We start from the raw sequence: 10836 nt of genomic DNA on the forward strand, positions 1-10836 counted from the left end.
TGTTCATCGGACAGCTTGTTCTTGTTCTTGGATTAAATTGTATCCGACTGCATCGGACGTAATTGAAACGCGTAATGCCTAGTGACATGTAAAAGCGGTTTGAAGTAAAATCTCACAATGCCAGGCTGTGTTTTCTGTGTAAATCAGCAAAATCCAAAAATCGTTACATTTATAGCGACTCCTCCCTATACGGCCACAGACATACTTGAACTGGACTCGTGTCAAATGCAAGCGTGCAAACGTTCCCCGGCATTTCCAAGAAATTAAGCCCCAAATCCATACACCGAGGTTTGGAAGGGAGAAGGGCAGGGAAGGGAGACATATCACCCCCAATATATTCATGAGTTCATTCCTAGACTAACTACTATCCTTGTAAGAACTGACATGACGCGCGAGACTAGGCGGTCCAACAGTTTTCCTCCCTCGGAATAGAAATTAAACCTACGCCTATGACCAAATGCTGCAATCGAGTGCCATACCAGTAAATTAGCTTCCACATTCTAAAGGTTTTAGAGAGGGTAACAGTTATCATGGTATCTCATACACAAACAACCAAGTGTACAACTAGGTTGTACACGAGGCGTGGGAAACCATGGTTATTCAAACGTTTGTCGAAAATAGCAAAAGTATTATTAATCAATGGCAGAGACAACTCTATACAAATGGTTCATGTGCAAGTTTAAAGCGTTAAAGACTTAAATTCCATTTATAATGGTAGAGCTCAGTAAAATATTTATGCATGTGCAAATATTTTTTTCTTTTTTGCTCCCTGTACTCCGCAACTGTCAGAACTGGAACTCAGATTTATTCTGTAATAATGTGTTTCATTATACTACCAGTAAAGTGTGATGAATTGAACGAGGACCTGAAATCGCAAGAAATAATGTGTAATTTGGAATACTGTGTGGACTACCGCTGATACACCTGATGGTTACTTAACCTTAAGTAAATAAAATCAACCTTATCCATCTCTTGATGCCTTGGGGAAGCATCAGACAGATGCGCATCATAAAATCTCTCCTCCTCACCGCCCCCGAAATGATGTTAATTCTCGAAGGTACCCCTGAGGTGACACTGACCTTGGTAAACAAAGGTAACGCGACGAGTGCAACAGATGAGGGTGATGACAGTATTGAAACAATCATGAGAGGCTGCAATGGCCCTGCGGCTCCCGTGTACAAACCAGCCTATCGCTGCCTGGTACAGTGCGGCTTGAGAAAGCGTGGAGAAGGGGAAATATCCATAGGAGGAACGCATCGGAGGCGACTGAAGGTTTAAGAACAATAAAAAAACTTTAATCACAGGAGAAAATCCATGCCGTTCATCGCTCCCCTTAACCCTCCCCCAATTTGTTCACCCTTCGAGGGCCGTTTTGATTATCTCTGCTCTTCTGGACTTAGCCGCTTCCTCAAATTTCTCAATGACTTGATTGCAGGTCTTCTTCTGCAAGACAGAAAAAAGCAAGGTTTTTTTTTTTTTTGCACGTATTGTTTTAACGTTTTCTACAATCGAGACAATCGTGTTTGTGCTCAAACATGTTGCTCTATTTAGTTTAGTCTATGAATAAATCAGAGGACAGATTCATCATGAAAAGGACCTTAATTTTTAAAGGGAGAACTTTATGAACAAGTCTTCATTTAAACAGTTAAACTGGAAATTGACCCAGTGACCGGCACTGCCAGTTTGAAAAATAACCAAAAATAATAGATAATAGAAATTCCCTTCACGTCTTGCATTAAGCGGCATTGAAACTTTAAGGAAAATAGTGCAACTGCTTCTGGGTGTTGGCTTTCAACTTCTGTGGGAAGGCTGCCCCCTATTGGCCAACTGACTGGCCATCAACTACGAGATAGGAGAGGCCCCCAAATAACTGTGCCTAATGAACCTTCCTCAGTGGTTTAAAAGCCTTTCTTCCCACTTAAAACCCAGTGCTTTTTGCAAGAACCCCCCCCCCCCCCCATCTTAAATAAACCCGATTACCTCCAATATTATATTTAATACATGGTTCGAAGCTTGAATTTAAGAGCACAGTTAAACCAAAATGACCAAATCATTTTAAGGACATATTTATTCTGGGAAACAACAAATAAATACCAAAATTGTTTTGTATTTTCTTTATTCTGTCGTGTGTATGTACTTCTGATATTGGGCAGAACCAGATTTCTTTTTTCAATCATACCCCAGGATGTATGCAACACCAGGATAAAAGTTTGGAGTGGATTGAACAAAGCAGTGAAATTTGTCATGTTTTCCTATTGGACAAGGTGAGCCCAAATGTCCCCAAAACCTCTCCAAATGGCACCAAACCTCTCCAAATTAGAACCTTGTGTATATCTTTTTTTTCCCAACCATATTACACTTCCAGCGGCTATTTCCATTGAGGGTGGTACCTTCAGGAACTGCGCAAAGCAAATATTCTTTATTTACACATTCTTTTAGACTAAGCTCTGTATTTCAGTGTTCGCAGTTGTTAGTTATCACACAAACTAAATTCATCTAGAAACAATCAAACCACTTTGTTTTACCTTGCTGAGTGCTCTGACCTGCAATCAGCTGCCAGACTTAAGTAAATCAGGCTTGTAAGCAGTAAACCACCTAATCACAAGAAGAAAATATAATTGAATCATAAATTATTTACAATAATACAGTGCCCCTATAGATTAATGCAAATAAAATGAGGGTATGGATATTATTAAAGTGTTCATTTCACACACACACAACAAAAAAAAATGAACAAAGTGAACTAAGGGACCAAAAAAAGTAATTGTTCAGGTTGTGTTCCGTTAGTAAGACAAAGGGGCATAGGATATCAGGAAGTATTATTTATTTTCACACAGTGGTGAATGCACTGAATGGCTTGCTGTTTCATGTAGTACAGGCAGAATCCCTCAGCTTGCGTTTCAAGTCCAGGCTTGACACCGTTCTGAATAATCTCTGGAATAATGGTCAGGCCAAGGCAGGCTCAACAGCCTGTTGTAGATGCATTCTTATGTTTTAAATAAAACTAGACTCTACAATCAGCCATACACATTTGAATTTAAACCTCATTGCCACAAGGTCAGGATTAAATCTGAAAGTTCCCATTGGTAGAGGACAGGCTTGCGTATTGTCAAACAGCTACTGATAAAATGCATATCGCAACGAGGGTTGCTAAAGTATGAGAATGTTCAGCGGTAGAGAATTTCCATGGGAATTAACAGGAATATATAGGGATTAACAGGAATAAATGGGAAACTCAAATCAAATCAAATTTTATTTATATAGCACATTTCACAAGCAACTGTCACACTACTACGCTTCACAGACAACCCTGGCCAAAAACCTCACAGGAGCAAGTCGAAGGCAACAAGTGGCAAGGAAAATCTCCCCGGTAACAGATAGGAATAAACCCTGAAAGCAGCCACAGTGAAGGGGGAACCTATCCTCCTCTGGTCAGCTCAGGGTGTAGGTAAATGACCAGCATGGTCAGTCAGTCAATCTTCAAGTTGATCAAATTAGAGACAGCTAGGTGACAATCCTAAGGAGGCGTCTCAGATGATGGGTGGGGAGCTTGTGGGGGATATCTGCGCCGGCTGCATTGTCTATGTCGCGCGCATATAGAAACATAAACCTTTTACGTTATAAGCAGACATAGTTGCAAAACATACTGATAGAAAATAAAAATGGACAATTTAGTTCTGAATTGAACTTTAAATGAGTTTACTTTTTATAAGGGATTCTTTCACAGAACAACAAGAAAAGGAACGCTGAATAATGCATTCTCTCTGATGGGATAAAGCGCTGTTTAAGCAGAGGGTTGAGTTTCTGCTTAATTCGAATTAAATGGGACTCTGAGAATTATCTGTGCATGTGATGCAACAGTGCACTGCACATGCGATTTAAGAATGCAAAGTGCAGGGTTAAAATTCAACTGGATTTACATTAAATGGGACTATTTTAACCAAAACATGCCACAATATCTAGAATGAGCTTTTTATTAGTATTTTCCCCAAAAAAATATTCACTATTATACGTGAATAAATGTCCAAATCCTAATACACATGGGTCTGAGATTTTTGAAAAAAGTTTTCAAAACAAAATATCAAGAAAAACATAACTGAGTACAATAACAGTAAAAGTAACTGAAGGAACACAATAAAAATTCGCAAATTTTTTAAGCCCACAATATGGAGATTCTGGGGATAACAGTGTCAACCAGGATTTGTTTTTGAGAGCAGTATTTGAGAGGTACTCAGTCTCAGTATAGCTGTTTGGACAATAATGGTAAATTAAAAATGAACAATGCAGATTCAGATGACTGATTAGGCTACTTTCTGAGCCTGAAATTTTCACTTAATTTACAGCATCAGTGGAGCATCAAATGCACTGGCTCTCTGGTACATGCATCTTGGATCATATCGCCCACAATCGTGGAATTGGGCCGATATAAATTTGTTTTGAACCATAATATAAAGTAGAAGATACAAGCCCAATATTAACATGCATCCCTAATATTCTGAGCACCGCAGCATGATTTAACTGCTTAAGCACTGCTTTGAGCTGAACCTTGGGATTGGACTTGTCAGAGACTCTTTCATGACTGCGCACCCAGATTCAAAATCATTTTCCTTTCTCTGTGAGTTACAGTTATTAGCAGAGTCCAGCAATTAGCACAGTGGAAGGCTTTTTGTCTAGTGAAGGCTGTACTCAACTAGAAGTGCCTTGCAAAAGTATTCTGATCCCTGGACAATTTTCTCTACATTCATTTTTATCAACTTACATTTTTATATCCAAACCTCATATGCTCAAATAGAAAGTTTTAAAGCTAAAATGAGTTGCATATTTATATTAGTTTAAAATAAGAACCAAACTGAAGTACGTTGCTTAGCAAGCAATGGTCTTTCAAATGATACCCAGGTAGATTCACATTCAATTTGAACACAAGAGCAAAAATCCCGCAATGGATGCCAAGAGAAGAGTGAATCATGACTAACCATAATTAACCACAGCTCAGAAAGCCTTTGATACAGATGGAAATGAGCAGTGCTTTGAGTGCGTGAAAATTATGGATCGACTTTCAAAAAAAAAGAAAAAAAAAGAAAGAATACCAGGGTTTCTTCGTGGCAAATTAAGAGCTATGCATCAAGAAATCCATAAAGCAACAGAAAAGTAAGTTTCAAAAACTGTGCAAAATTAAATCACGGTTTATAACCCTAAATTCCCGCATGCAAAATCGAGCACTTTCAAGATGTACAAAGACCCGCTAGAATCTTTTAAAGCAAGAAAATGCACTTCTGAACAGCTTCTGTTATACAGCGTGTACTTACAATCAGAAATTTCTGCCTTTCTTTCTGAAGCTTGAGAATCTCCTCCACGGTTAGCTCGTTCACGCTCTTCTTTAGCAAGATGAACGCGCACAAAGGGGAGTGCGATTTGTGCTCTTTCCTAACACAAACAAATTAAGATTCGGTAAAAAATTTTTTTTTTTTTTAATGTATCAAGCACATCTTGGTTTCCTTACGAATATAGGTGCTACACATCCTTCAATATACCTAGCAAGTATAGCTAAATCATAGAAAATACAGGTAGCAAAGTTAGCCATCTAAACTAAGTCTAATGCATATCTAATATAAAACATAATGCAATTAACGTTACTGTATCAACAAATGTTATCTATTATTAGTTACAGAAACAGCTTACTCTGGGTCATCCTGCGGTTCCCACCCCTCCAGTTCCTTGTAGCAATAAAAACACATCGCAATGTCTGGGCTGTTTTCTGAAGGTGTGTGGATGAACCCAGCTTTGGCCATCTACGAGAAGGCGATATCACAACACGGATGTCACACAAGAGATAAGCTAGCGATCTGGCTCGCAGTCGCAGGCAAACGAAGACAGAGGGAAAATTCATGATTAAAAAGCTAATTACAGCTAACGAAAACTACAATGTAATTAATTTAGTTTAGCTAAGTTTTCTGTAGTCTAAATGCCAGACTTCTATTTACAAGATTACATGCCTATACCGTTAAATGTCTATAACGTTATAATGGTCAAGTACACGTAAAGAAGCTAGGCCAAGCAGTAGCTAGGTTCTAGCTAAGTTACTTACATTTTCAGGAGTGCATGCGCAGCCCTCTTCAAACGGCCAGCCTGAATATGTTTGTAGTCTGTTTTCATAAAAATACATTTTTGTGTGTTCCGCGTTGACTGGTTCCATGTTTTATGTTGTTTTATCATATACTAATTAAGTATCATATGTTGCGTTTTCTGTAATTTATTGAGCATGCAACTCAGACGGTTAATGCTAGGAGTTTGTTCACTGTTTAAATTTCAGCGCGCAAAAACAACACAGCCAAGTCGTTGCATTGTGGGAAATGTAGTCTTGTAGTTTCTATGTATTCTGTACTCTACGGTTGGGCAAACTTAAAAAATGTTTTATTTAATCCATGGGCGTCATTCACAAAACTTTTATTAAATTATACTTACTTTTGTTCTTAAAAATTTCCTATGAAAAACCAACATGTGCAAACCTTTGTTTTTGTGCACATCTCAGGTGTATGAGGTGATGAATGCCTACTGTTTGTAAATTTTCTGCGCAATCCTGTTCATGTGATTAGCATAATAAAACTTCCATGAATAAATACAAGCAAGAAAGAAATAGTTTGTGGAAACATTCTTATGCACAGTTTACAATCAAATATGATCGTACGCATGTTTCGTGAATGAGGTCTAATGTGTATAACGTTAGATAAATTCTTTCAAAATAGTCAGGCAACTGATCTATTTCCTATTATGCATTGCATATTGAATGGAAAATCATAAAGATAAGCTTAGTGAATTCATCAGGAGATTTAACACTTACCAAAATACAAGAGGCTAAATTTGCCTTGATACTAGGATAATTCAGCTGGCTTCATATAAGTTACAGTGACTGAGTACACAAACCATATTCACATTTTTCATGTAGATCTGTCGGTATATATCCAAAAATGATTACCCCATGCAGAAAATTCATGATGACAACATAGATTAATGAACAATCATGACAATTTATTCATTTTTTTAATGACAGGAGAAAAAAGGTATGCTCACCCAGAAACCTGTTCTTTCTGCTCACCAGACCAGTCTTCATGCCACCAGCAAAAGCCTGTGAAGACTCTTCATCAGTTTTAGTGTTATAGGTAATACATTATTTGTGTTGTGAAGACAGAGAATACACAAAACAAATACAAACATAACCAACACATCATACACAGTTTCTGTGGTACTTTGCTCCAAATCAAACCACAATACCAGAGGAAGAGTAAGTGGCCCCGAATTCCTACACCATAGTACAGTATTTGCCATTATTGCTGCAGACCCAATTTAAAAATTAAATCTGAGACAGCTCAGTTGATTTTTATCATGGAAAATCACTATGACGTGGCATATTCAAACAGGTGAATTTTTCTCTGGTGAAACGACACAAACCACCTCTGTTGTGCCCCTGCCAATATACTGTACTTTCCAACAGAGGGCACTACGTTTACATTACCCAGAAAACTTTACACTGAGAGAATGGATCTCCGTGTATGTATATGTAAAAATGGCACTGGCAGGCAATGCGCCACAACATAAGGGCGTGGGCAAAGTAAATGCACTTCTCATCCACTGGCTGAGGCAGGGTGGATTGTACTCATCGCTACTGACACCACTCGTTATGTCCTCTCTGGCTGCAGTCTGGGCATTAGGAAACCTGTGCACCAGAAGCCCCTGTTAAAGATGCACTAACCTGGATTAAAATGCTTTATCTGTCCCCCCCAAAGATCCACTCCATTTAATGGCTACAAGGTTTTTGCAGCGTCAGGGGCATATTCATAAGCAAGGAGAGCAGTGCAGAGCCCTCTGGGTAATTTCACTACCAGCATGACACCTCTTATCCGTCTCAGTGTTGCAATGCAAGTTAAGGCTAATGGCTAAAGCCCAAAAACTACTATGTAGAATGGCAAATCCGGGTCCACTTGGAACCTGCTTGCCATCTGGGGACATGTTGCCATAGGTGTCCTTGGGATATGTTTTGTAATAATGGATGTGGTTAAGCATTTTATCTCTGTGTAAGTTTGCTACTTCCTGTTTTAATTCTTTTTTTGTGCATTTATTAATTTATTTTTGCACAATGCTCTGTTTAAATATTTATCCCCTGTCCATTCTTCAGGAACACCGAAAAACAGCTGGAGCAGCAGATCCCTTCAAAATTGTTCACCCAATTATAGTTCATTGGTCTCTCGAGGCACGGTAAGGGTATGCAGAATGTTTGCCAATCTGAAAAGGTAAACTATTAAAAAATAATAATTTATATTTACTATGTATTTGAGCATGCAATTCAACTGAGGAAGGATTGCATGTGCCAAGAACCTTAGACACTTACATGAAATTAACTGTTCAATTACTGTAAAAAAAATAAAAAAATAAAAAACAAATAAAAACATATCCTGCCTATGTAATGTGCTGCATTGATTACAGTTGGCAGAATTGCAAATCTAGCACTAACTTTGGCAGTAGGATTTAAAGGGATAGTTGAAACTTAAGTATGCTGGCAGGTTGTCAGAATCTTCTCTAAATGTCTGCAATATCGTTCTTTGTTCAAAAAATTGTCCGGACCAATAGAGGACATACTAAAACACACACACATACACACACACACACACAATGTGAACCGTCCTTTTAAACCGTACTGTCCATGTAGCTTGTCTAGGCCTGAACTGAGTGTACAGTTAAACAAATTATACTGTTGTCTAATGTTTTTTGCATGACCATTCAGCATATTCTTGCCTTTATAATTTATTAGTGCTTGGTAATAAAAAAAAATCATAGCCATGCCAATTTGCTACCAATTCAAAACACACAATTGAATAAATAAAGGTCAGTCCTTACACACCAGCCTTCATCACTATCACCCACCTGTTGGATGCAACATCAGGTGATAAGAGGTGACTGAAAGAACTCATCTTCACTAAGTTATTCATTTTACATGGAGGACGACCTTAAAAACTGGGTTGCAGAGAGGAATTATTTTGCATTAAAGAGGTAATACAATACAATGGTTCACAATATCTCTATGAAGCTTACATGACTGTAGGAAAAAGCTATCTTCATACTATTTAAAATTTTGTAATTGTCCTAAATTGTCTCTTTATAGTGTATTTGGATGTACATGTTATGCAAATGCTGTCTTATTTGGCTCTTTTTCCTATTAATATCCATAAATAGCAACTTTTTTTTCAAACATCCAGTCTTCACTCATTTCCCAAATTATTGGGTACTCTAGGACCCAGTGGAGAACATGGTGGTGCTCCAGGATCAGGGCAGGGAAAATCAGTTCAAATTTCATCAGTTTTTCAACTATTGATGATTGTGACTACCCCCTGTTCTGCTGCCCATGCTGCTCGTTGTGGTATTGTTCACAGGTGCCTGAAGGGCAGAGCAGGGGGTCGCAGAGGGCCGTTGGTGCAATCGGGAGCACATGTGTTCAAGGCTCCCGGAGAGATTAAGATGCCTGTCTCCAGTTTGAGGAAGAGCTCTCTCCCCGCTGTTTGGTTTCTGTTTTGGTGTTGGCTGCGTTTTTGGTTTTACACCATACAACATTGCTTCAGCATACCTTTCATACATCCACTCACCTACACTATTGATAATGCTGACTTTCACACCCCATGTTTGTCTTGTTTTTTTGTATAATTAGGTCATTTTAAATAAATGTGAATTTGCTTTTTAAATGCGTCAGTGTGCGTCTCCCTTTTTGTCATGGCCCTTGAGCCAAGCCGTGACAATGCTACACTTATTTTTAATTAAACACTGTATGTAAGCAAGGTGCTGTCGGCGACCACTGTTGAATGACAGCAAATGAAATGTCTGCTACTCTACTTTTCACTATTGTTTTCTTTTCACCACGTAAGTCCTATTTTACATTTTTCAATGAGAAATTGTGTTATTTTTTACATGGTGTGCTTATTCCAAATTAAAAATAAAAGCTGAGATAGTGAATAAACTTGTTTACTCGTGTGAGTAATATATGGAGTCCTGTTTTGACAAGACCAAAAAACCCAGGACTGGCTCAAACACAGCTGCTGCATGCACAGATTATTGTTGTTTTTTTTTGTTGTTTTTTTTTGAAGTGGTGAAAGCACAGTAAATGAGGTTCGGGCAGAATAGGTCATTATTTTCATCCTTTTTTTGTTAGCACTTGCATTTGCCGACTGCATTTGCTTCCTAAAAATAGGGATCACGAGGACTGGAGCCGACTCAAAACACAAACATCCTCAGAACATCTGTGCTTTTCCCAAAAATACAATTTAGTTAAAGGTTCAGCGTGTCAGAACAGGTACGTGAGCAATTACAACTTTTGTTATTCCCGTATAGGTTCTTTCTTATGATTGCAAGGGACTAAGTCAAGAGAATTCATTATCAGACACTGAATGTAAAGATTAAATTTACAGACAGTGACAGATGGGTAAGCTGATTGACAGTTGTGTGGCTATTTTCTGAAGCACAGACAGCAACACAGAGATGAGCATTTGGGTTTTTGGAGCTGATTATTTTATTTATCATCATCATCATCATCATCATCATCATCCATTTGAAAATCATTTTTGAAAAAAAAAAACGAAGGAAAAAAACCCAAACACATACCCTCCCGAACTTAAATGTCATAATGGACCATGTTATAACAATGCTATACTGTACTAGTCTCTTTTTCCTGGGCAACAGCTCCTCGCAATCTGATTGAAGGATTTCGCTTTAATGATACCAAGGTGTTCATTCCTAAACCTCACATCCCTTAAAGCAGGGGTTCCCAAACTGCCATCACAAGCTCCCAAAAGTGAT

The 10836-nt window shown here is 38.3% G+C and overlaps 1 protein-coding gene across 1 annotated transcript; it reads right to left on the bottom strand.

Annotated features, from left to right (window-relative positions):
- Window positions 1-1269: 1269 nt before the first annotated feature.
- On the bottom strand, window positions 1270-6333 carry LOC118216302 (baculoviral IAP repeat-containing protein 5-like). The gene is made up of 4 exons (XM_035397394.1): window positions 6086-6333; window positions 5680-5789; window positions 5307-5424; window positions 1270-1443 (listed from the first exon to the last, which is right to left on the bottom strand). The coding sequence occupies exons 1-4, from the start codon at window positions 6191-6193 to the stop codon at window positions 1354-1356; spliced, it is 426 nt and encodes a 141-aa protein (XP_035253285.1). The 5' UTR covers window positions 6194-6333; the 3' UTR covers window positions 1270-1353.
- Window positions 6334-10836: the final 4503 nt, after the last annotated feature.

This window comes from Anguilla anguilla, chromosome 17 (assembly GCF_013347855.1).
Source record: "Anguilla anguilla isolate fAngAng1 chromosome 17, fAngAng1.pri, whole genome shotgun sequence".
Lineage (NCBI taxonomy): Eukaryota > Metazoa > Chordata > Actinopteri > Anguilliformes > Anguillidae > Anguilla > Anguilla anguilla.